A 26915-nucleotide genomic window follows, 5' to 3' on the forward strand; every position below is an offset into this window, starting at 1 on the left:
CTTGTGATTTCCTTAGCCCCATTGCGAGGCTTAGTTATACGCTAGTTTTGCTTAGTGTTGTGTTGTTTTGGTTATGTCGTTTGCACTCTGTTATGAATTTGCTTGTTTTGTCTGCATTTTTGGGGGGGTTAGCAGCTTGTTTGCTGCTATTTTTGGGTTCGAGTAGCTGCTTCATGCAAGCTCTCGTTTTTACAAGGCTGTTTTTGCTTTAGGTGCAGTAGCTAACTGAGTTATCAAGGGTGTAAGTTAATGTTTTTCCTTCAATGAAGATGGGCCTATGGTCTTTTTAATCAAAAATCAACTCATTCAAGGAATTTTTATCAAAATCTTTGCATCCTGGCGTATCAAGGCAAAGAGATTCAGCTAAAATCAAGATAAATCTAGAATAAATTCATTTACATCATATAGTAAAATATCTTCAAAATCAAAGCAAGAAATGCAGAGTTCTAATTAAATAGCTGCGCTATAGCTTTTTCGGACCTCAAAAGTTATAATGTCATTAACCGCTTTTCTTTTATAATGATTCTAAATATCTAGCTATGATTGCACTATAGCTTTTTCGAACATTAAAAACTATAACACTATAATCGCTATTTAGAACCTTGAAGAAATGTTATGATCGATGTTGGTCAATGTGGTACTAAGTAACAAAATAGCATCAATAATATTATAATTTTTCTTTCTTTGATTGAAAACACACAAAATATAAAAAAACATAAATGGTGCTATATATTGGAAAATGCTAATATTCTACGCGTATCATAGAGGGTCTTCGTGCAACGGCTCAATATTTGAGTTTTTAAAATCCTAACAGTCGATCTGAACCATTCAACATGATCTCCATATGAATATGTACTTGCAAACCAAATTTTACATTTTTTAGAATTTTGTTACTATATTTTTTAGGAGGAGGGTTCAAATGCACCCAAATTTTTGTGCATCCAAATGCACTCTATCTTTCAAATCTTTTTTCTCAGTTTTCAAAGTCCGAATAGTCAATCCAAACTATTAGATGCGATCTATATATTAAGATGTGCTTGGAGACCAAATTTTACATTTTTTGAATTTTTTTTACTATTTATTAAGTCACTTTGAAAATCGCTGATCCAATGGTCCATAAAATGAAAAATCAGCGATTTTCAAAGTAGCTTAATAAATAGTAAAAAAATTTCAAAAAATGTAAAATTTGGTCTCCAACCACATCTTAATATATAGATCGCATCTAATGGTTCAGATTGACTATTCGGATTTTGAAAACAGAGAAAAAGGATTTGAAAGATAGGGTGCACAAAAATTTGGGTGCATTTGAACCCTCCTCATTTTTTAGATAGGTAGAAAAATAATTGATATGAAAATTTAGTACCATTCAGATTAAGTGATTTTCTACCTATCTAAAAAAATAGTATAAAAATTCTAAAAAATGTAAAATTTGGTTTGTAAGTACATTTTCATATGGAGATCATGTTAAGTTAAATGTAAAATTCCCGGCTCATTATATTTTTTTCGTATTTTTTGTCTTTTATTCGGTTGAATACAACTTATATTGCTGATTCAAAAGGTGACATAGTAATATGGGCAAATATTCCTGATCTAGATGGTGACAATTTTTTTGCAGTTTGGTTCTAATATAATAAATGGTTATTTTTTGTATATTTTTATAGATTTTTCTAATTTCTTATTTATTCCTGAATTCTTCAATTTATCTAATTTATGAAGGATGTGTGTCTTTATTTTCGGTATGCAATTTTTATCTTATATTAATATGCAAAATTTGTTTATTTCAAAATTCAAGATACTCTATATCTCTTCAAATATTAGAAGGCCTAATAGGGCTTGATTAATTCTTCTCCTAAAAAACAAAATAATAAATGAAGTCCTATTATTTTTCTCTAATATTTAGTTAATTTCATTAAAAAGATTCTATAAAACATTCTCACTTTTCTCCAATATCTCAAACCAACTCATATACCTCTAAGTAGTTGGCATTGTTGGCTACCAAATTAGATTCCGTTTTTTTATAAGAACTTAAGCATCTCTGCATTTAGAAATGAAAAATGTCTCTTTATCAGATAGTTTTAGTAAGAAAAGAAATAAAATAAGAACTTAGACAAATAAAGCGACGGGTTTTAAATATTTTAATAATTTATATTAAAATTAATTGATTTATTTTTAATTTTTTTATATAGTTTTGTCTCCTCGTAAAATGCTAAATGTGTATTGGTAGTCTTTGTTAGAATTTTATTTTATAGTTGTAAAAACTTTACTTCAAATTTCAATGACCACACATTATATATTTTAAATTTGCCCTTCAATGTAATATGTTTTGGTTCTGCCCTGAACAAATACAAAACCATTAGTGTAATAATTAATTTTTTCTTTTAGTAATTGCATGGTTAATTTATTTATTTTCATTACAAAAATTTTAAAAACAAATAAGGCCAATTAATTAACCTCCATTTACTCCAAGCAATTACTCCATTTTGCTAATGACAAAGAATTCCGAATTTATTGGATTTTTTCTTATTTAATATTTTAGTAGTTATGTGGATCAAAGCTTTTACGGTAATAAATTTTATTTTCAGCAATAGCAACCAGGGCAGAAGCTTAGTCAAAGATGACTAAGTCATCCTATAATTTTAAAATTTTAATTATACATAATTTTAATTATACGTATTAAAATTTAATTGAGTTTTTATTTTTTTTAAACTCTTTACATAGTCTAATCACTCTCAATTAATAACAAAGATTTTGAGTTCAAATCTCACTCACTACAATTGTACATTTTAATTTTTAATTTTCAGTCATTCCTATTAAAATTTTCTAATTCCACCCCATTCCTATTAAAATTTTCTAATTTCACCCCTGATTTCAACCATTTATTATTTAAAGGATAAAACCAGCATGGAGAAGATTCTTTGCTCAAACATTTGCTGAACCGTACGATTTATAAAAGATGAACGATCAACAATGCTTTTGATCCATAGCACAATCTGCCTTTTATGGTAAATATAAAAATTCAAAAATAAATTCACACAAATTCACACATAATGACATAAATTCACACAAATTTATATATTAAATTCATATATAATTGAGCTTTACAGATAAACAAAAATTTACACAAATTCATATCTAAACTGAACCAACAACATAAAATTCATGCAAAATTATAAAAATTTACATATAAAAATTCAAAAATAAATTCACACAAATTCACACATAATGACATAAATTCACACAAATTTATATATTTAAATTCATATATAATTGAGCTTTACAGATAAACAAAAATTTACACAAATTCATATCTAAACTGAACCAAACAGCATAAAATTCATGCAAAATTATAAAAATTTACAAATTCTTAGACTGAGCTAACTAGCTCGCCAGCTCGCAAGCTAGATCCAACTCAAACTTGTTAATTACTTACTAAACTAATGAGCTGATTCATTTACAACTCGTACAAGTAACGAACGAGCTATTAACAATTGAATTAAATGTGATTTCTAATCAATCCGCTACGAGCTTTTACAAAAAAAAAAAAAAAAAAAAAATTGTAGGCCAGATCTCGTGTAATATGGCAGTCATCTATTACTATTAATTTGAATTAGAAAAATTTTAAACCTCTCTATTTCTACTCTTACTATCAGTAGATTTTTATTTCTTTGATCAAAAATTTTAATCAATCTCACTAATAAATACAACTACATTGTTACCGCAATTGAAGAATCGAAAGACCTATCGACACTTTTTATAATACAAACTGTGTAGAAGTTGTTTTATAAGAAGTGTCGATAGTCTTTCGATTCTTCAATTGCAGTAATAACATAGTCGTATTTGTCGGTAAAGCTAATTAAAATTTCCAATGAAAGAAATAAAAGTCAAGTAATAGCAAGAGTAGAAATAAAGAAGTTTAGAAACTTTCCTCTTCAGATAAGCTGGCTAATTGAGGTGATCAACAACTCCGACCTATGACCATCAATCCAGTTGGAAGTCTGACACATCGCCACTTCTTTTGAGCTGCTAGATCAGTATTTCTTATGTATTCTCTCTATAGCTTTGCGGCCGGAGCATAGGTAGAGAACTTCAACTTGATCAGCTTCAATTGGCAAATAAAAAAACAATATCTGAAGCATCTCAATAACCCTAAATTCTCCTCTCCTGCTGTCAATCAAGGATCTAAAATGGGACCGGATGCTGTTGCACGTACTGGAGATATATATCTCCGCTGGATATATAAATGTGAATATCGGAAAAAGAAAGATAATTTTGAATATGAAGAGCTTGAACTCTGATATTAAATATTGAAAATGGAATTGAACTGTAACATAGTAGAAGAGAGGAGTATAAAATATTCAGAAGAGAGTAAAGTAGAACTGCTTTTGTTGTATATATCACAGACACATACATGGGTTGCTACCCTATATATTTATACTAATTAATGCCGATCAAGAGAATTCCAGATTCTACATATTACAAACTTACAGAAAATTCTAGATGCAAAGCATCATAATAACAATAATTACTAATTAGTAGCTAGTGCTTTCTAGATTGTGCAAGAATATTAAAGTCGCTGGAAGATGTTCTTGAATGATCCAGGAGTAATGCTTGTAATGGGCTTGGGCCTCTTTCGAATGCTAATGGTAAGCCCAACTTCTCTTCTCCTTTTTTGGTGATGGATGGGGGGAAGCTGGATTAATAGTAAGGTTACCTCTGTTTTAATGGGTTGGATATAAATGCAGTGCATGTCTTTGTAAATCAAGAATAACAACACACATAAAATCACCTAAATCATATGTATCATTGATTTTGCAGCACGCCATTAATTCCGGGCCTCTAAATTAAAAGAAAATGTTAAATAGTTAATCCTACTTGTAGTTCCAAAATCAAATCGTCCAAGGTATAATGCAATGTACTGCACTGAGTAGAGAAGCTGACTTTCAGGATTCAATATCCCCATATAATCTTATTACATATTCGGTCCGTTCAATCTTAATGAATGGATCAGATCCATATCATGTTCAAATTTAAATAAATTTTACTTTTTTAAAGTCGGTAACCCAGCACACACGGATCCAGGAGCATACACTACAGCAAATCTCACTTTTTGCGACCGATTTTCCGGTCGCAGAAAGTATAGGCGCCGGTCGCAGAAAATCAAACCGGTCTCAGAAAGTGAAAACCGGTCTCTGATACCCCGGTCGCTGAAAGCATTGTCGCAGATACTCTCCCGATGACGTCACCGGTCGCTGAATGACGTCATCCGGTCGCTGGTAATTTATCTGCGACTAATTTTTTTTGTCGCAGTTGTTTTTTGCTGACGTCATAAAAAGATATTTGCGACCGGTGAAACCGGTCTCTGATGCCCAAAAACCGGTCGCTGATTCTTATATCAGCATTTTTTTTGTATATTTTGTTATTTACATTTCTCCATGACATTTCAACATACAACATTACATCAAATAACATAAATAAGACAACAAATGACATATAATTCCACATTTTTGCTGTTTTTTCCCATTTCAAAGGCTGAACTTCAAGTCAAATAATTTCACATCATAGATTGTATTAGTCAAGTCAAATACCAGTATGAGCTAATTATAATCTTAGTCAAGTCAAATACCAGTTAAATACCAGTATGAGCAACAATGAACCTATCAATTTGATTTTCACAAAGAGAGAACTAAAAAAAATACATTAGAAGCATCTCAAAAAAAAAAAAAAACCTGCATTAGCTTGATAGTTAATCCAGATATAGCACCCTCATAGCTACCAAAAATTGAACCTGTATAAAAAAATAAATAATGCTGTTATCCTAAGCTTTCATTGTTATTTAATTTGATTGGTTGCAAATTATGAGTATATATAATTGATTGACAAGGACTATACAGTACCATTTGGTACCAAGTAATTGGACAACAAAAGGAGATGTTGACTTAAGCACCTGAAAAATAATCGTATAATTGATTGACAAGGACTATACAGTACCATTTGGTATCAACTGATGCTATGTTATACCATCACAAAGAATTTAACTGTCCCGGGATAATTGTCCTAAATTAACATTTTCAAAATGACTTGTAATACTCTTATTGTAATAGTTATTGACTGAAAACGAAGTAACAGGCCTCATATGATTTTGTGACTTACAATATATATTGAGATGCAAAACAGTTATAAATCCAGAGACCCATCTTGCATGAAAAACAAGCTACAACTAATTGCAGGGTCACGCGAGTTTGAGAATTTATTTTTCCTTCAAAACAAAGCAACTAATTATTCGAAAGACACCATAGTTTTTTTTACTGTAAAACAAACATTTGTAAAGAAAGAAAGAGAGATCTGGCTTGGGTGATTTGAGAAGGCAAGGGACCTTGCGGGAGTAAGAGTTGGTGAGAGCTGTGCCCTAACCGCCGGGGCGGAAGGATTGCTCCGTGATCGAATCGCCGAATAGCACCATCTGAGGCCGTACCGGTACCGCCATCTCTCTCTCTCTCTCTCTCTCTCCTTTCTCTCCTTTCTCTCAGGTCAGGTCAGATCAGACCTAAAACGGGAAGAGAGGGGTGGCGCGGGGGGAGAGGGGTAGGGCGCGCGGGAGGAGAGGGGTGGGGCGCGCGGGAGGAAAGGGGTGCGCTGGTTTTGATTTTGGGGAAGGGTTTTAATTTTGGCGGAGGAGAAGACTTTGATACTGGCGCCGGTTTTTTGGAGAAGGCTTTTAATTTTGGCGGTTTTGATTTCAGAAGCCACTTTTTATTTTCAGCGACATTACAAAAAAAAAAAAAAAAAAAACTTTCAGCGACCGGTATTAGCGCCGGTCGCTGATACCGGTCGCAAAAAATCCTGGTCGCATCAGATTTTTGTTATAGTTTGTTTTTTTGGAAAAAATAGATTTTCTACGACCGGTGTTGGTGTCGGTCTCTGATACCGGTTGCAGAAAATCCGTTCTGCTGTAGTGATAGTAGGCAAAATCAGCCGATACCGATCCGTATCGGTATCGGCCGGCTCCGATCCGATCCTGAGTCGATCCTCACATAGAAAATCATAAAGAAAAAAAAACCCGATCCTGAGCCGATCCTAAGCCGATTCCGATCCGATCCTCCGATCCCGTATCGGTATCGGCCGGGACCGATTCCGATCCCGATCCCGATCCCGATACCGATTTTTCCTACTATGTCCAGGAGTCCGCATCGTCTGCATAAACTCAAGAGAGGATTTTTTTTTCAGTTAATACATCTTGGCCGTCCGATTATAAACGAAGTCTAACCGGTCTCCGCCTATAACAGAGAATTTTAATATTAGTGCGGATCAAATTCGCATGATTCTTAAAGCTAATCAGACGGTTCAGATACATTAACTCAAAAAATTTTGTTTTGAGTTAATGCAGAGGATACGAATTCCGGATCCACAACTGTTATGTTTTGAAGCCTCGTCATTCATTCAAGCGCTAAATTAATGAACAAAAACAAGTAGCAAAATTAAAAACCTTTCAACCAGGAATGTAGGTCTGAATTTTTTTCCAGTCATATTTTGTATTTTTAATTAGTTTTGACTTAAATTAAAAGAAATAACTTGATTTTCTTAATGATAGTCTACTTCAGCTGGCCTTTTAAATATTGGCCCATAAAATTGAAGGCAGAGTATGTACCGAGTAGTTGTATATTGTGTTAAATTGTCCAAAATTAAAGGCCATGACTTAAAGGGGCCTACGGCGCCTACCGTCCCCAAAGAATAGCAAAAGAGAGAATTGAAGAACACTTCTGTTGGAGAAGCTAACTTAGGCTTTAAAGGGAGATCTGTTGTTTGCAGAAAATGCATTTAGGAGAAACAATATGGTGTTTAGGCAGGTATTACAACATTAGTTATCTATGCAAACGGTATATCTATGAAAGTGACATACTGGTACGAAGATAATTCATGATTACCTTTATGTTATTTACAAACTACAAGCATCATCACAACTCTCAAGGAAATACATTATACAAACTTATTGAGAAATTTCGAAGCATTGTCCTTTTATTCGATAATAAAAGACGAGGCTTAAAACTCGGAGAGGAGTTCCTTCATAGCCGTGCGAGGCTGATACATAGCTTCTAGTGGAGTGGCCATAGGAGTGGTTAACCCACAACCCTCGGTTAGGTCTATCAACTCATCACCAAGTCTTTTCCATTCAAAACTCTGAATAAGAGTTCCTAACAAGACACCCAGTGTACGCATTGCAAATGGCTCTCCCGAGCACCTCCTCCTCCCCATTCCAAACGGTATCACCAACTTTCCATTGGAATTCCCGTTCTCAAACCTCTTCGGATTAAATTTGTTTGGCTCCTCCCATATTTCAGGGTCTCTCTGTATCGCGTAAATATTCACAATAAGCATTGTTCCTTTAGCAATGTCGTAATTTCCGAGTTTGATGTCTTCACGTGACTTGTGAGGCACAAGGAGCGGTAGAGCCGGGTGGAGTCGGAATATCTCACTAATGATACAATTGAGGTAAGGAAGGTTGTTCATGTCAGATTCTTGTATCAACCTCTTATTTCCAACATGTGCATCGATCTCAGCTGTCGCCTTCTCCAGTATTTGAGGGTTATTTAACAACTCGGCCATTGCCCATTCTATGGTAGTCGATGTACTTTCAGTTCCTCCCAACATCATGGTCTACATATACAAGAGGAGCATTTAACGAAATAGATATATAATATGTTATTAATTTTTTTTTGTCTTCTTCCTTTTATTGCTGAAAAAAACCATAATACTTTTGACTAAAGAGGTTTCTATCAACACCACTTTCATTAATGAAATACAGATAAAATCCAATAGCATTTATGGGTGCAATTTAATTTGCAGAAAATTACCGGTTTCAATAGAAATAATTTTCTTGCCTTTTGTTATAAAATTATTTTTTACAAAAGAAAAGAAACCTTGCCATGCTTTTACTAATTTATTAAGAGAGGTGTATTCTTTCGATTTGTTTAATTTTTTTTCCCTATTATTTGATATTTTCCAGAACAAATTTTGAGCCGTGCAGAACAAATATCATTTTCTAAACATTATGAAGAGAGAGCAACACTTACTATAACAATGTCCCGGATAACTTCATCTTTGTATTTCTCAGAATCCTTCTTTTGCAACTCAAGCAAACTGTTAATCATTGTCTTCCTCTTTCCCATCCCCACAAGCCGGTGCTCATCTATAAACCTTTGCACCGACTCCTGATTCACCTTATTCACATGCTTCACCCTTTTCATCGTTCCTTTCAAATCAAGAATCCTCAACAGGGGAAGGAAATCCTCCACATTGGAGGCCCCACTAATTTCAAACCACTCGAGAAGTGATTCTCTGAATTTCTGCATGTCTTCTGAGTCATTGTTCTCCCCGTAAGCTCGCTTCCCAGCAATCGTCATTAACATTACATTCATCATCAACTCAAACAACATATTTTTTAAGTCCAATTTTATGAAACTATCAGATTTAGCCTCTGATTTCTCTTGAGATTCATTGTGTGATGTAAATAGCTGACGTGCCATGCATGTGAACTCCTTAGCCCGGATATGCGAGGAATCATTCAATTTCTGGCTTGAAAGGAGTTCAATTGCTGCAGCTTGGCGTACGGTACGCCAGTAGGTACTGTAATTGGCCCAAACAATCAAACCAGGTGCTATCTTGACGGTCGGCACATGGACTCGATTTGCAAATGCTAGGTCATGGGTGGTCAAGCACTGTTCGGCCAGAGTGTTACTCGACACCACCAATACCGGGCGGGAACCGAAACGAAGAAAGACTGCAGGTCCAAATTGGTTTGAAATTTTGTGGTTCTGTTGCTTTTAATAAATGCAGCTGGCCTAAGATGGGAAGAGCTGGTGGGCCCGGAGGGAGCTTCTTCTTGCTCTTGCTCTTGGTAATGGAGTTGACAAGAATTGTGATCAAAATAAGGACAAAAATGCAAAAAAAAGGTGTTCATGGAGATCAAATCCATACCCATGGTTAAGGTACAATAAGATCAAGGATGGATTTAGTAGTATAGTATATCCTCTTTTTTCTTGCCAATTTGTACTACACAGCTCTTTTTATACAGCAGATCATTTTTTTTAGGATTAATTTTTCATATATCCTTAAAGAGTTTTTTAATTTTTTATTTACCCCTAAACACTTCAATATATCTAATGTGTCTCTGAACTATTGAAATTCTTTCTTTTATATCCTTTGAAATAATTATCCATTGTCAAAATTTATTTCTTCCAATTGTACTCTTGTGTGGACCCTCTAATCAAACACTTATTTTATTATATAGAGATTTGAACTACATCTTTTCAGTTTATTGAGCAATGGAGTCTCAAAGCAAAGTATCCGCTCAGTTCGAGAAAATTCTTGAATGAGAAACTAACGAAATAAATACAAAGTTGTAGCTTTGAATGTTTAGATTATATATTGATTCATGAGCATAGATTTGTTGGATTACTGAATATAGATTATAGTTCGATTGATCGATTCACCAAGTGGTAAGAAAAACAGAGGTTACAGACGGTAGAGGAAAGTAAATGCGTTTACATGCAAACTTTTTATGTTTTCGAATTATTTTAGTATCAAATCAAGTGACAAAAAAATTGAAAAATAAATGTATTAAAATTAACTTAAAAACTTACACATTTGATCCCTTGACTTGATATCAAATAAACTCAAAAACTTATAAATTTTACATGTAAACGCACAACTAATGAAGTATATCGGTTTGAACGGTTTGGATTCACCATTTGAACTTGATTTGATAGGTTTTGGAGTTGGTGTTATATAGACTGAAATGACACTGATTCTATATTAGCCATACTCAATATAAACATATATTATTTGTCTTATTAAAAAAAAAATCTACAACGACATATTGATTTTTTTTCTCATTTCGTTAGTTTCTCCTTTCTATTCATTAGAGAATGATATGAACTATAACTGATTATGTTATCCTCAATAAAATAAGTGTTTGATTAGGGCCCACACACGGATATAATGGGAAAAAGTAATTTTTGACAATGGGTAATTAATTTAAAGAGTAAAAAAGAAAAAAAATTTAAGAGTTAAGGGACAAATTAGATATATTAAAGTGTTCATGGGTAAAAAAGAAATTAAAAAACTCTTTGAGTGTATGTGAGAAATTAACTATTTTTTTTTATCATTTTAAGTTGGCAAAAAATCTGCTGCGATTCCAAAGAATTGCAGGACTCTTTCTTCCAAATCAAACCGTTAATTTTTTTAAATACACAGATGCAAGAGCAGTTGGTTTTATGCACGAATCTTAAAACAGATAAACAGTCTGATTTTGAATAGCAGGTCCCTGCTATTCTTTGAAATCACAGCAATTGTTCTTGATGCAGTCAAGCCATCTTGATTTCGTCTGGGACTTAAAATTGGACCCATTTCCATGGAGCTAACTCCGCTGCTCTTCAAATAAAAGAGCAAGACTCTATTATTTCAAATTCGGTTGTTCATCTATGTTGCGATTCGTGCATGAAAAAAATTTAACAGTTAGATTTTGAATAATAGAATACTGCTCTTCTATTTGTAGAGCAGCGGAGTGGCATCGGTCAATAATGGATTGATTGATTGAGTAGTAAAAAATTGGCGTCTAACCTCTAATTTTCATAAATGATAGTTGTGTTGATTGATTGAATAACCTCTCATTTTCATAAATGATAGTCGTGTTGCTTTTGTATTTGCTCTGTTGTTTCCTTTGGATGAGTCTGATAATCAAAATTACGATTTTGAGAAAGATTTTTCATTTTGAGTTGTCACAACTCACAACCGTCCACGCTCCTTGTGTCCACCTACTGACGCAATCAATGGAGAAAAAAAATGTCCATTTTACTGTTTCGGATGAGGGCTGAGATTGTGTGGTGGACTGACGCAATCCGTGAAGAAAAAATATCCATTATGCTGTTTTGGATGAGGGATGAAATCGTGTGAACAAATTTGGAGCTTAGTCGTCCACCTCACCGTAAATATTTTGTTTTTACTTTTGGTCTTTAATTAACTTGCTGATAGCACGTGATAAAGAAGATCACCAGTTTTTACATAAGATCATGTGCTAGGATTCTTTATACATATTTTAATAGGATTGAAAAATAATTACTAGATCCGTATATGATAGGTTGGAATTGGATTCTGTCTATTTACAGCACATTTTATCACGGCATATTTAAACACGGTGTGACTATTCACGTGTTGTGACCATTATTTAACATTTTAGTCATGATACAGCACGACATGTAAAAAATTAATTTGATTACAACATAACATAGAACGAGATCAAAATCACAGCGTATTAGTCACAACCAGTGTAGTAATATTAGGTTTCTATGCGGTATGCGGAAGGGCACCGCATACCGCATATACGGTATGCGGCCGCATATGCGGATTTCTATGCGGATTTTAAAATAAGAATTCATATATATTTGAAAATTGAAATACATAGTAATACAAATAGGAATAAGAATTTATGAGTACAAATAGAAATACATAGTAATGACAACATGCCAATATCATCAGTAATAGTAAATTAGTAATACAGAGTAATACAAATAGTAATACATTTTCTTGAGAATTACAGTAACATGTTACTGTTATTCCTGTTACTGTTATTCCGATTCCAACATCAATGAAGTCCAATGGTTGGGATCTAAATAACAGGTTCAAGGAATAACAGCTGATTTATTATCAGTTTGGTCAGGTAAAAACCAACAAGTTCTGTAACAGTACAAATACATAATAATACATAGTAATACAAATACAAATACAAATAGTTAGAACAAATAACAGGTTCAAGGATTATATGCGGCCTATTAAAACATATGCGGTCAAAAATATGCGGCCGCATATGCGGAACCACATATTAAACCGCATATTGATTTTCTATGCGGTTCGGAACCGCATACGCATATGCGGCCGCATATGCGCCGCATATTACCTAATATTACTACACTGGTCACAACACGTTTTTTCCACAAAATACTTCTCTCCGGAGTTACAGTTTACTTTTTGCAGTTGCTGGGGCCTAGGCCTTCTGATTTCGAAAACGATATATTTATTTTATGCATCATCCAATCTCAATTCAACATGTGCATTTCTAATAACAAAGATAGAAAACCCCACAGTGCACCTGTCGTTAGAACCCAAAGAATTACTTGTCTGACATCTGGCATGATACTTTTTCTTTTTTGCTTAATACATCTGGTATGATATTGATTTACCGTGCTATTGCTCAAGTTTATATGCGACAAAAAGACAACAAATTAGGAACTTTCCTTTTAATGGTTTCATGGTACTAAATCGTGTCAAATGGACCAATCTTTGTATTATAGCTTCATTTTTTTTTTTAATATTTTCAGGTAATTTTTCTACTAAACGGTTTAGAGTAAACTTGATGTTTTCTGTTTGCGTGATCTGAAATATATCACTTTATATATGTATGGATACAATTATAAGTCCTTTCAGTATCAATTAATTCAAGAATAATTATCTGAAGTAATTAGATGCAACAAGTTTGGTGTACCTGTGCTGCTATTTGATATAGCAAATTGTGGAATTTCCTTAATGTTAATAACATAGAGCGAGTAACTCGATCCTTAGTGACTTGATCCTCTTTTTCTATTAATTGTGGAATTATGTATGTTATTCACATTTTTATAATCTTTGCAGCTCAATTTCCAGATAATTAATTAAGTTCAACGTTTTGATTTAAAAACAAATTAATTAATAGTCATGAAAGTATATCAAAACTATTTAGATTTTGCATGGGTGATGATATTAACAACACTAATTCTTTTATTAACACAACACATTCAAATAATTTAAGTATTTAGACAAATTTGCCCTTTCCTGTTTATTTCCTTTTCAAAATAACTCTTTTATACATATCAATGCTACCTATATTTTCTTCTCTGTTTATTTTTCTTTTGTTAACATCAAAATAGTAAATATATTAATTACCATATATATGGTAGAATTTTATAGAAAAAATAATTTAAACAATTAAACAATAAATTCATCAAACAAAGTTTCATGCTTTTAATTATATTGTTGAACTTTAATTGTATTATTAAACTGTGTTATAATAAAGAAATGTAAAGTGCAAACAACATAATACCAACATGAACATAAAATAAAAAACGTAATGTCAACATAATGCGCGCCAATATAATACAGCAGTCCCATAGTCAAAATACTACAGTCAGAAATATATCACAATAAACAAAAACTCTACAATCATCATCTTTGTCTCCTTCCGGATAGAGACAACCTAGGAGCCGCTATGCCCTTGCCATGCCTGTGCGGCTGCACGCGCCTCTACGGACTCACATCTCGTAACGCCTCCTCTCCCAAATCCTCCTCATCGTCTCCCATATCCTCATCCTCGTCCCCCGTATACATGTGCTGCGTACCTGTCCTGGCTGCCCATGGATCAAATCCAGCAGCTGACTCTGCATTGGCGGGCTGTGTACGCAGCTCCCATGGATCTTGCTCCCAGCTTGCAGCATACGTGGCAGGAGGCGGTGCGCCAAATAATGCAGAGACAAAGCCATCTGTAGTCTGAGATGAACTCCCACCAGCCTCAAAGTCGTGCTTCATCTCCACTCCATATCGTGGTCTGTGGGAGCCAATGACCTCTGCATCTATATTTGCCGGGGCCAGCTCATTTATGCTAAATATGGGATCGGCATTCCAACGAGGTGCTCCATCCTAGATTAAAATAATATTAGTTTTGCTACATACAAAGAACTCTGCCACAAATAATGGTATAATTAGCGACTGATCGTGCCAAGCTCTACTGCAACTCCGTATTTATTTTTATAAGCATCCCATCCTTGGGTATTCAACACCCAGTCGTGGAACGCCCAACCTGAGTCATCAGCTGCATAATTGGAAGTTAACTGAGTTAGAACGAACAATTCAACGAAAATAAGAATATTGTGTGTGTCATACTTTTAATATTAACTTGTAATTACCTGCAGGAGCTTGCGGCATATCGTGGCCGTAGATGGCCTCTGGTTGGTAGTCCAGATTTCACGGTGCAGACTTTATCTTCCGCCAATTTATGTTCTCCACAGCATCGCGCAGCATGCCAACGAGGCGGCCTTCAAAACCGCCTGTCTCCACGATTGGTGCAGTGTGGTCGAGCATCTGGCATCCTATATATCCCCAAGGGTGACTGTCATCTCCCCGACCGGGAGATGAAATGTATGAGTCTCAAGTCGCCATCTCTCCGCTAGACCATGCATCAGAGACACATCGATCTTACTCTGCGGCATGGTGGCAAGCTGATACAACCCGAGGTTCAAGATGTGATAAGCCAAAATTGTATCTATTGAAACCTAGGGTTTGTTATGTAAATTAAGCCAAGTTTTGATTAAATTAGGTTTGATTAGGTTAGAAATGTCCAAAAGTTCAAGTTACTTCCCTAGTTATGTTTATTTTGCAGGTAATCAAGTGCTTGGAGCTTAACGGAGCAAAACGGGTGATCTGTAGCAAGTCAACACGAAATTTGGAGCATCTTTCACATTTATTACGGACCGAAATGAAGTTATTGCGGGCCGCAACATTATCAGACAGAGCCAGCTTCCAGACAGCATTTTTCGAACTTTTATTGCGGCCCGTAAGGACCTTTATTGCGGCCCACAATGACCTCTCCAGATTTTTCTACGCAGTCTTTTAACTGCCTCCACTCATTGCGGCCCGCAATGAATGTATTGCGGCCCACAATAAGGCAGTTCAGAGCCCGAATTTGCTATTTTTAGTTAGTTATTTCTAGGTTTTACAAGGGGTTATAAAAAGGAATCTGTAGAATAGATTAAGGACGGTTTTTTAGGCATAATTTCTAGTTTTGAACAAGGAAAAGCAAGGAAGAGAGAAGAAGGAAGAAGAGAACATCATTGATCAACCGGTTTTATTAATTTCTTTCCTTTGGAACTCTTTTACTCTTTTTGATTTCATTTGTGTCTTAGCCATGACTGGCTAAGAGCTTTTCTAGGGTTGATTGGGGTTGTACTTGAAACTTTTGTTATGATTTAGTTGGTTTTATTTTATATATTCTTGTTCTTTGTTATGATCTATTCTTTATTTTAATTGATTGTGAAGACTTAATCAAAATCACATGAAACCCTAGGATTTGGTATTTGCAATTGAGAAATTGAATATTAGGTCCAGACCATAAGGAATAGGGTATTTGATAGGCTAAGTACCAAGAGGTGACACTTGTCTTATACGGGCTTCACCTAATAGTTTAGAAAATTGTGCCAAGTACCGAGAGGTGAAAGATAGTTTTCTAGATCAATTGGGACAGTAAGAACTTAATGACTTTAGATTAGAGTAGCCAAGTACCGAGAGGTGACGTTTATTCTAATTGAAAGATGGTATTAACATAGAGATATCACTTTGTACCTACAACACCCAACTGTGCCTTCATAAATATAAGAACAAAATTTACAAACCAATTAGTCGTAACACTAGTGGATAGGAACCCTAAGAAACCCTAATTTCTCATACTTGTTAAAAATCAGATTTTGCTTTAAGACTTCAGTTTAATTCATTTTAATCGAAACCAAACCATCATTTGAACAAACAAAAACCTTTTTATTTTCTTTTACTAAATTAAATTGTTAGGTTAGATTTGATATTCCAACTTGTCCCTGTGGAGATGATCCCTAAGTACTACTCGACAAGGTTGTACACTTGCAACCGAATTGAGCGTAAATTAGGATTTATTACTTGTATTGTAATAAATAACATCAAGATGTATCGCTGCATTTCTTTATGGAGAACGAACATAATCTCAAACCTGTGGTGCCTCACCGTAAGCATGACATCATCCTGTATTTATTATCAATTTGTCAGACTCAAATCGTGCCATTTTTTAGTAACTCGACAGAATGTCATTTTTTTAAGTATAAAAATCACGTACCTCAAGAGATGCCAATGAGACGCGGTGCTTAACATGATGGGTCCATAGAAGAGGACTAAATGTGTCAGGATCATGCACACCATCTGGAAAATTGGCCTCAGACGACGGATCCGCTCCAGTCGGATCCTCAAAACCCCTGCCAGTCGTATCATCATACGACGACGGGCCCTCTCCAGTTGGATCCACCAAGGACGTGCCCGCTCCACTCGGATCCATAGCATCTGCACCCGCTGCAGGCTCAGCTCGTACTCCCCACCGTCTAACTCTAGGCATACTACATTTACCAAAAAATATTAATCAAAACATACAATTTATATAATTTTTTTTTAAAAAGAATTGCATGTATATAATCCCAAAATAATTGCATGTATATGATTTTCATGCATATACAATTAATTTTGTTGCATGCATATGCATTTGCATGTATATACAATTAATTTGCATTTTGCATGTAAATAAATTGCATGCATATGCATTTTTTTTTTACAAAAATTAATTTTGTTGAAAATAAATAAACTTTACAAAAAAAAAAAAATGCATATACAATTCTGGGTTTACTTTTTGGGTGTATATGCAATTTGTTTACAAAATTAATTTTGCATGTATATGCATTTTTTTTATAAACAAATGAACTTTACAAAAAACAAAATTAATTTTTAAACAAAAAAAATGCATATACATGCAATTTACTTATAATTCTGGTGTTACTTTTTTTAGATTTATTGAAAATCATATACATGCAATTATTTTGGGTTTATTTTTTTTAGATTTATTGAAAATCACTGTTTTTGCATGGTCCACAATTTTGATATACATGCAATTCTTTGAAATTCTAAACCGCACAAAATATTTGCAGACCTAAATTTTAAAATTAAAAAAAATGAGATATACATGCAATTTACTTACAATAAAAAAATATATATGTCATTTTTAAACAAATATTGATATACTTCAAAATAATTAGTTTTACTTCAAATTATTTTGTATTGATATATACATATTTTCCACGAACTATCACAAAAATAATTTTCAAAAAATAAATATGCATATTTTTAAATCATAAACCCAAAAACTAAATTCTTAAACAGTTCAACCATTTGAACCATAAATTATAATCCTAAATTGAACCGTAAACCCTAAATTTTTAAGTAATTCACAATTCACAAACATAAACCCTAAATTTAACTATAAACCCTAAATTTTAAAAAAATTCACAATTCACAACTATAAACCCTAAATTGAACCATATGACATTCGAGCAATTTTACCATAAATCATAATCCTAAATTCGAGCAATTGACCCAATTCAAGCAATTCAAGCATCCAATTCAAGCAATCAAGCAATTCAACCATCTAATTCAAGCGTCCAATTCAAGCATGTCAGTGCCACAATTCAAGCATCCAATCGAACCAATTCGACAAATTCAATCAACTAATTACTCACATCTAACCCTAAACATCGAATCGAACCAAACCGAATCACATTTTACAAAAACCTTAGACCCTAATCGAATAAAAAAAAAGAGAACTCACTTGTTCGATCGAGAGAGAAGCGAATTGAGGCGCGAGGCAGTGACAAGCGTGGTGCGAGGCAGAGAGGGGTCGGCCGGTAGGTTCTTCTTCTTCTTTTGTCTTTTTTTTTCTGATTTTTTCGCGCAGGAATGAAGGCAGAGAGGAGGGCTCACGGGGGGTTAAAACCTGGGCAGTGGGGCGCCCGTCCCTGGGGCGCTTCACATAGCGTATGGGCCGCCCGCCCTGGGGGCGCCTCACTAGCCATATGGGCCGCCCTTTATACTGGCGCCTCACGGGGAATTTTGGGCCGCCCTGGGCCCAGGCGGTCAGGGCATATTTAATAAAAATTTTAAAACAGGGCTATTTTTAAAATTTTGATTTGTTTTAGGGATATTAATAAAAATGGCCGCACAAGGCGCTTTAGAGGAGTCTCTAATTCTATATTCTTCAGAAATTATTACTAAAGCAACGTTAAGGTAAGAATTTTTTTTATTTAGATCATATTCTCCTTGTTTCAGAAATAAAATTAATAAAGAGACTATTTTGAATGGAAGCGTCTAATTGACCACAGACTTTTGTTCACCATTTGTCCACAGATTTGACTTGCGGAAATACTGTAAAACTACTTTTTACATGTTGTATAATTATACAATATATCACATAAAATATATCAATTAATCACAAAACATCCAGCAACTATTTGAAGTGGTCCCATGATAATTAGAAACAGATGACAACTTTCACAACAGGACAAAAAAATGTACTTTCCGAAATTGCAGTTATAGGAAGTTATTGGCAGTTAGTGTTAGTTATTAATAGTTATTTTGACAAAAAACGTGATAAAAAGGAAAAATTAAATTTTTTGATTTATTTTTTTTATTTTTTTTCTCGATTTAATGAACACACAAATAAATCATCAAAATAATGAATACTGCAAAATTGACCACTTTAACTATAAAAATAAAATGTAGAAATTATAAAATTACAGACATGCAAAATTCACAGATGAAAACGATAAAATAAAATGTTGAAAAATATCAATTTTCAATACTGTAAAAATATCAAGTTAAACTGTGAAATTAAAAGCTAAAAACTATAAAATTACAAAATTATAAAATTAGAAGATTAAATAAAATTTTAAAAATGTCAATTTTCAATACTGTAAAATTGTAAACTTAAACTGTGAAAATAAAAAGTAAAAACTATAAATTTACAACAATGTAAAATTAGCAGATGAAAATGATTAAATATAATTTAAAAAAATATAAATTTTCAATACTGTAAAATTGTCAATTTAAACTGTGAAAACAAAATGTAAAAACTATAAAATTTCAATAATGTAAAATAAGCATATGAAAAGGATAAAATAGAATATAAAAAATACAAATGTTCAACTCAAACTACAAAAACATAACATACAACCTCCAAACAATCAATACTGTAAAATTTTTAAATCTAAACTATAAATCAATTCCATGTGTACTGTGAAATTTCTAAATCTATACATACATCCATCATCTGTTCAACAAAACCATAATATTCACCACACACAGCTTCTGTTCAACACAAAATGTAATATTCACCACAAAATAGAAAACCTAATTATATCATTCAACATTCAGAATAGCATCAAAAAAACTATGGAAAAATAACTTCTACATTAAAAATTTGTACATTAAAATAACTTCTACATTCAAATTGACGACATTACAAATTCAGTCTCCATATTTGACAGATTTTGTAAAATATTTTAGAGCCATAAGATGAATATTGTAAAGTCACAAGACGAATACTGTAAAACTACAAGGTCAATATTGTCAAACAACAAGATAAATAGTCGATCCATCAAAAATTAGAAAACCAGATCAGATCGATAGCTGACATATTAGATCAAATTAAATCAAACTCAAAGTATTACCTGATCGGATCAAGATCAACCAGAATCTCCTTGAAACTAAACTATATAATAGGGAGATTATGCAATTAACTGAATCTCCGTAAAACACCACTAGGAAAGGAAAAGATTAGGTACTAAAAATAACATAAATGCACTAATTGTCAATGTCTCTTCAACTAGATCCACAAAGCGGGGATAAGACATCATCTCGTTGACAGTCGGACCGTCGTGGCCGTTGCTGTCGTCATTGTCGTTGCTGCCGTTGCAGCCATCGCTACTGTCATGGCCATCGCTACCGTCGCTGTGTATCGCATCTGGTGAAACGAATTTTCAAAGATTGGAGAAGGAATTTTCAGAGGTCCGCTGTAAATCGCATCTGCTGAAAAATGAATTTTTAGAGATGAAAATTGTCATAAGCAGATTATATAAGAAAAAAAATCATTGTGCTTATCATATAAGAAAAAGAAAAAAAATTACATATTGAAGAAAGCGACAAATTGAAAAATCAAATTTTAAGAGATCGGAGAAGGAATTTTCAGAGATGCTGTTGCTGTGCATCGCTTCCGCTGAAAAAGGAATTTTCAGATATTGATCGATTTTTAGATTCAGAAATTTTTGTCTCCGTAAAACAAGAAAGTAATATTGGAAAGAAATCGTCTTATAAAGGAAACAAATTGATCGGAGAAGGAATGTTTTGAAAATGAGATTCAAAAAAAGAAAATAGAAGCATGGAAAGAAGGTTAAATAGGTCGAGTAAGTGGTCAGAAGTGAGAACCGGTGCCCGAACAAATTATGGATAATAGATTGTGGATGAAAACCTTTTCTCATTTTGAATTTTTCAAATGAGAAAAAGTATGCGCAATGATATCATCAAACATTAATTACCAGCAGGAAGGTTCCATGAATGATTTATCCATAAGGTAACATATTGGTGCAAACCGTATCAAAATCATGGTCGGCTGTTTATATTTCTAAGAGCATACAGTGATTTTTCTACTTTAATTTGTCAGAGAGATAAATTTGTTCGTAATTTTCTTGCTGGTAATCCTCATATGGTGTCTGAAATTTCAAAGGCCTTAAAGTCCATGATTGTTAGTATTCTAAATAGCACGCTATAACGTTTTTGGACCATAAACACTAAGTTATGGCATCAAAACGCACTATTTGAGTTACAGACGCTATAGCGGTAATAGCGGTCCGCTATAGCGCATAGCGTGTAGCGCAAATAGCGTGCGCTATACAACATGAGCTTTTTTTTTTTCTTTTCAAATTATATGGGCTTTAAATAAATGCTCAAATTAGATTTTAACCGTGATTTTTTTTTTGCAATTGACGTATTAAGCTTTATATTAAATTATTAATTATTAAATGAGAGATCCATAAAACAAAATCAAATAAGAAAGCTACAACGAGCTAGAAATAGTAAAGTTTTCAAGAAACAACCATCCCAACGAGCAACCTAGGTAATTTTAAGTTTTAACATTTAATTGAAATCTTATATCACTTTGATTTTGACATTTGTTCCTATTTCTTAATCAATTATGGCAGCCCGTGCTCGAACCACCCGTGCCCGCTGCCTGGGGTACCCGTGCCTCAGCCCCGGGTATAGGAGGGTAAACGGGTACACGGGTAGGGGTATAAAATGGGCAAGGCACGGCTTTTCAGGAAAAAAACTCGACCATACTCGGACCGAAATGTACCCGTGCCCGCCATACCCGTGCCCGTGATACCCTTTTTTTTTTTTTTAAAAAAAAATTCAAAATTTAAATCAAATTTCCCTCCAATTCTCCATATACAATTTTTTTTTTAGTAAATATGTTCAATATGTAAACAAATAAACATATATTATATGTATATGTATATGTATTATAATTTTTTCAAAATGCTAATGATTATTAAAAAATACTAATGACTTAATTCAAAATGCAATTCACGTAATAATATTCATACGACACTGCAAAAAAAAACAGAAAAAGAAAACCGGACCGGATCACCCGGCCCCCCGAGAGTAGCACGGGCACGGGCACGGTTTTTGAAAAAAAAAACCCGTGATGCCCGGTCCGTAATACTCGTCTACCCGTGATATCCGTGCCCATACCCGGACCGCCCGGCTCCTACCCGACAGCAAACCACTAGATTGAAGAACACTTTGGTGAGAGAAGCCAACTTGGGCTTTTATGTCATATCTGTTGTTTGCGTAAAATGCATTCAGGAGAAACAATATTAAACATGATTTTTAGATGGTAAACAACACTAATTGTTTATTCAAACGGTTTAAGAAAGTAACATACTGGTACGAAGATAATTCTCTTTATGTAATTTACATGCGAGGACGATTCAAATGCCTTCATTTTTTTGTGCTCCCATCATGTCTCCATTTTTAAAAATTTCAAGAATTCAAAATTTAAAACTTAAAAGTTAAAATAAAACCGTTGGATATAGTCTCCATCATTTTATTTATGCATGTTTAAAAAAATTATGACATTTCAATTTTATTTTGATTGTCATCAAGACCTTGTAAAAAACGCACTAATGTGGATGATTTCTAGACGTTAATTTTTGAACTTATTGATTCACATAAAAACAAAATTGAAATGTCATATTTTTTATGAGAACATAGAGAAAACAACATAGATCACATCTAACAGTTTTATTTTAACGTTTAAGTTTTAAATTTTGATTTATTAAAGTTTTTAAAAATAGAAACATGATGGAGGCACAAAAAATGGAGGCATTTGAACCCTCCTCTTTACATGCATGATCATAAGGAAAGAAATATACGAATTTATTTAATTATTTGTAGACGATAAATTCTAAAGTATTTTCCTAATTTTATTCTATAATAAAAGACACACTTAAAACTCAGACAGGAGTTCTTTCATGGCCAGGCGAGGTCGATACATAACTTCTAGTGGAGTAGCCAGAGGAGTGGTCAACCCACAACCCTCGGTTAAGTCTATTAACTCATCGCCGAGTCTTTTCCATTCAAAACACTGAATAAGAGTTCCTAACAATACCCCGAGTATCCGCATTGCGAATGTCTCTCCCGGGCACCTCCTCCTCCCCATTCCAAATGGTATCACCAACTTTCCATTTGAATTCCCATTCTCAAACCTATTCGGATTGAATTTGTTCGGCTCCTCCCATATCTCGGGGTCTCTCTGTATCGGGTAAATATTCACAATAAGCATCGTTCCTTTAGCAATGTCGTAATTTCCGAGTTTGATGTCTTCACGTGACTCGTGAGACACAAGGAGCGGTAGAGCCGGGTGGAGTCGAAAGATCTCACTAATGATACAATTGAGGAAAGGAAGGTTGTTCATGTCAGATTCTTGTATCAACCTCTTATTTCCAACATGTGTACCGATCTCAGCTGTTGCCTTCTCCAGTAGTTGAGGGCTATTTAACAACTCAGCCATTCCCCATTCGATCGTAGTAGATGTAGTTTCAGTTCCTCCCAACATCATGGCCTACACATAGAAGAGGAGCATTTAACAAACTTGATCATTTTGTTTTTCATTTTTTGTCTTTTTCTTTTGACCAGAATACTTTTTACTAACGAGTTTTCTATCAACACCACCTTTCATTAAATACAGATAAAATCCAATAACAGTATGGTTACAATTAATTTGCAGAAATTAGCGGTTTTGATAGATGTATTGTATTTTTCATGTCTTTTCTTATATAATTATTTTTTTATTAAAAGGAGCAACCTTGCAATGCTCTAATTTATGAAGAGATATATATGCTTTTGACTTTTCATTTTTTTTCCTATTATTTGATATTTTACATAACATATTTGGAATTGTGCAGAGCAAATATAATTTTCTAAACATTATGAACAGAGAGCAGCACTTACTATAACAATGTCTCGGATAGCTTCATCTTTGTATTTCTCAGAATCTTTCTTTTGTAACTCGAGCAAACTGTTGATCATCGTCTTCCTCTTTCCGATCCCCGCAAGCCGGTGCTCATCTATCAACCTTTCAACCGACTCCTGATTCACCTTAGTCACATTTTTCATCCTTTTCATTGTTCCCTTCAAATCAAGAATCCTCAACAGTGGAAGGAAATCCTCCGCATTGGAGGCTCCGCTAATTTCGAACCAGCCAATAAGAGCTTCGCTGAATTTCTTCATGTCGTCTGAGTCCTCATTGTTCTCTCCGTAAGCTCGCTTCCCGGCAATCGTCATTAACATTAAATTCATCATTGACTCAAACAACATCTTTTTAAAGTCCAGTTTTATGAAACTATTGGATTTAGCCTCTGATTTCTCTTGTGATTCGTAATATGATGTAAATAGCTGACGTGCCATGCCTGTGAACTCCTTAGCCCGGATATGCGAGGAAGCATTCAATTGCTGGCTTGAAAGGAGTTCAATTGCTGCAGCTTGGCGTACGGTACGCCAGTAGGTACCATAATTGACCCAAACAATCAAGCCAGGTGCCATCTTGACGGTCGGCAAGTGGACTCGATTTGCGAATGCTAGGTCATGGGTGGTGAAACACTGTTCGGCCAGAGTGTTACTTGAGATCACCAATACCGGGCGGGAACCAAAATGAAGAAAGACGGCAGGGCCGAATTGGTTTGAAATTTTGTGGAGTGTCTGGTGGAGCGGTTCTGTTGTTTTCAATAAATGCAGGTGGCCTAAGATGGGAATAGCCCGTGGGCCCGGAAGGAGCTTCTTCTTGCTCTTGCTCTTGGTAATGGAGTTGACAAGAATTGTGATCAAAATAAGGACAAAAATGCTAAAAAAGGTGTTCATGGAGATCAAATCCATACCCATGGTTAAGGTACAATAAGATCAAGGATGGATTTAGTAGTATAGTATATCCTTTTTTTTCTTGCCAATTTGTACTACACAGCTCTTTTTATATAGCGGATCATTTTTTAGGGTTAATTTCTCCTGTACCCTTGAAGAGTTATTTAATTTCTTATTTACCTCTAAACACTTCAATATATCTAATGTGTCCCTTAACTCTTAAAATTCTTTCTTTTTTACTCTTTGAAGTAATTATCCATTGTCAAAATTTATTTCTTCCAATTGTACTCTTCTGTGGGCCCTCTAATCAAACACTTATTTTATTATATAGAGATTTGGACTACATCTTTTCAGTTTATTGAGCAATGGAGTCTCAAAGCAAAGTATCCGCTCAGTTCGAGAAAATTCTTGAATGAGAAACTAACGAAATAAATACAAAGTTGTAGCTTTGAATGTTTAGATTATATATTGATTCATGAGCATAGATTTGTTGGATTACTGAATATAGATTATAGTTCGATTGATCGATTCACCAAGTGGTATTCGAAGTAAAACAGAGGTTACAGACGGTAGAGGAAAGTAACCGGTAGATTGGACTGTTGTGGCAAGTGACAGCTAACTGCTGCAGTTTAAGAAAATATAAACGAGTATGGCTAATATAATATTAGTGTCATTTCAGTTTATATAATACCAACTTTAAAATCTATTAAATCGAGTTCAAATGATGAATCCAAACCGTTCAAACCAATTTACTTTATGAGTGATGCATTTACATGCAAACTTTTTATGTTTTTGAATTATTTTAGTATCAAATCAAGTGACAAAAAAATTAAAAAATAAATGTATTAAAATTAACTTAAAAACTTACACATTTGACATCTTGACTTGATACCAAATAAACTCAAAAACTTATAAATTTTATATGTAAACGCACAACTAATGAAGTATATCGGTTTGAACGGTTTGGATTCACCATTTGAACTTAATTTGATAGGTTTTGGAGTTTGTGTTATATAGACTGAAATGACACTGATGTTATATTAGCCATACTCAATATAAACATATATTATTTGTCTTATTAAAAAAAAATCTACAACGACATATTGATTTTTTTTTTTTTCATTTCGTTAGTTTCTCCTTTCTATTCATTAGAGAATGATATGAACTATAACTGATTATGTTATCCTCAATAAAATAAGTGTTTGATTAGGGCCCACACAAGGGTATAATGGAAAAAAGTAATTTTTGACAATGGGTAATTAATTTAAAGAGTAAAAAAGAAAAAAAAATTTAAGAGTTAAAGGACAAATTAGATATATTAAAGTGTTCATGGGTAAAAAAGAAATTAAAAAACTCTTTGAGGGTATATGAGAAATTAACTATTTTTTTATCATTTTAAGTTGGCAAAAAATCTGCTGCGATTCCAAAGAATGGCAAGGACCCTTTCTTCCAAATCAAACCGTTAATTTTTTTAAATACACAGATGCAAGAGCAATTGGTTTTATGCACGAATCTCAAAACAGATAAACAGTCTAATTTTGAATAGTAGGTCCCTGCTATTCTTTGAAATCACAGCAACTGTTCTTGATGCAGTCAAGCCATCTTGATTTCGTCTGGGACTTAAAATTCGACTCATTTCCATGGAGCTAACTCCGCTGCTCTTCAAATAGGAGAGCAAGACTTCTAAATCCGGCTGTTCATCTATGTTGCGATTCGTGCATGAAAAATATTAACAGTTAGATTTTGAATAACAAAGTCCTGCTCTTCTATTTGGAGAGCAGCGGAGTGGCATCCCATTTCCATCT

At 33.9% G+C, this 26915-nt stretch overlaps 2 protein-coding genes and 1 long non-coding RNA gene across 3 annotated transcripts; 1 reads left to right on the forward strand and 2 right to left on the reverse strand.

Annotated features, from left to right (window-relative positions):
• Positions 1-8000: 8000 nt before the first annotated feature.
• On the reverse strand, positions 8001-10058 carry LOC144564720 (cytochrome P450 81Q32-like). Its single transcript, XM_078314318.1, has 2 exons — positions 9069-10058; positions 8001-8652 (listed from the first exon to the last, which is right to left on the reverse strand). Exons 1-2 carry the CDS (start codon positions 9519-9521, stop codon positions 8038-8040), a joined length of 1068 nt encoding a protein of 355 aa, XP_078170444.1. The 5' UTR covers positions 9522-10058; the 3' UTR covers positions 8001-8037.
• On the forward strand, positions 8697-24243 carry LOC144564721 (uncharacterized). The gene is made up of 2 exons (XR_013514717.1): positions 8697-8764; positions 23912-24243. It is a non-coding gene; the product is annotated as an uncharacterized LOC144564721 (long non-coding RNA).
• LOC144564717 (cytochrome P450 81Q32-like) lies at positions 22982-25204 on the reverse strand. The gene is made up of 2 exons (XM_078314313.1): positions 24208-25204; positions 22982-23818 (listed from the first exon to the last, which is right to left on the reverse strand). Exons 1-2 carry the CDS (start codon positions 25132-25134, stop codon positions 23204-23206), a joined length of 1542 nt encoding a protein of 513 aa, XP_078170439.1. The 5' UTR covers positions 25135-25204; the 3' UTR covers positions 22982-23203.
• Between the last annotated feature and the right edge of the window lie 1711 nt (positions 25205-26915).

The sequence above is a fragment of the Carex rostrata genome, chromosome 13 (assembly GCF_964058835.1).
Source record: "Carex rostrata chromosome 13, lpCarRost1.2, whole genome shotgun sequence".
NCBI classification, from domain to species: domain Eukaryota; kingdom Viridiplantae; phylum Streptophyta; class Magnoliopsida; order Poales; family Cyperaceae; genus Carex; species Carex rostrata.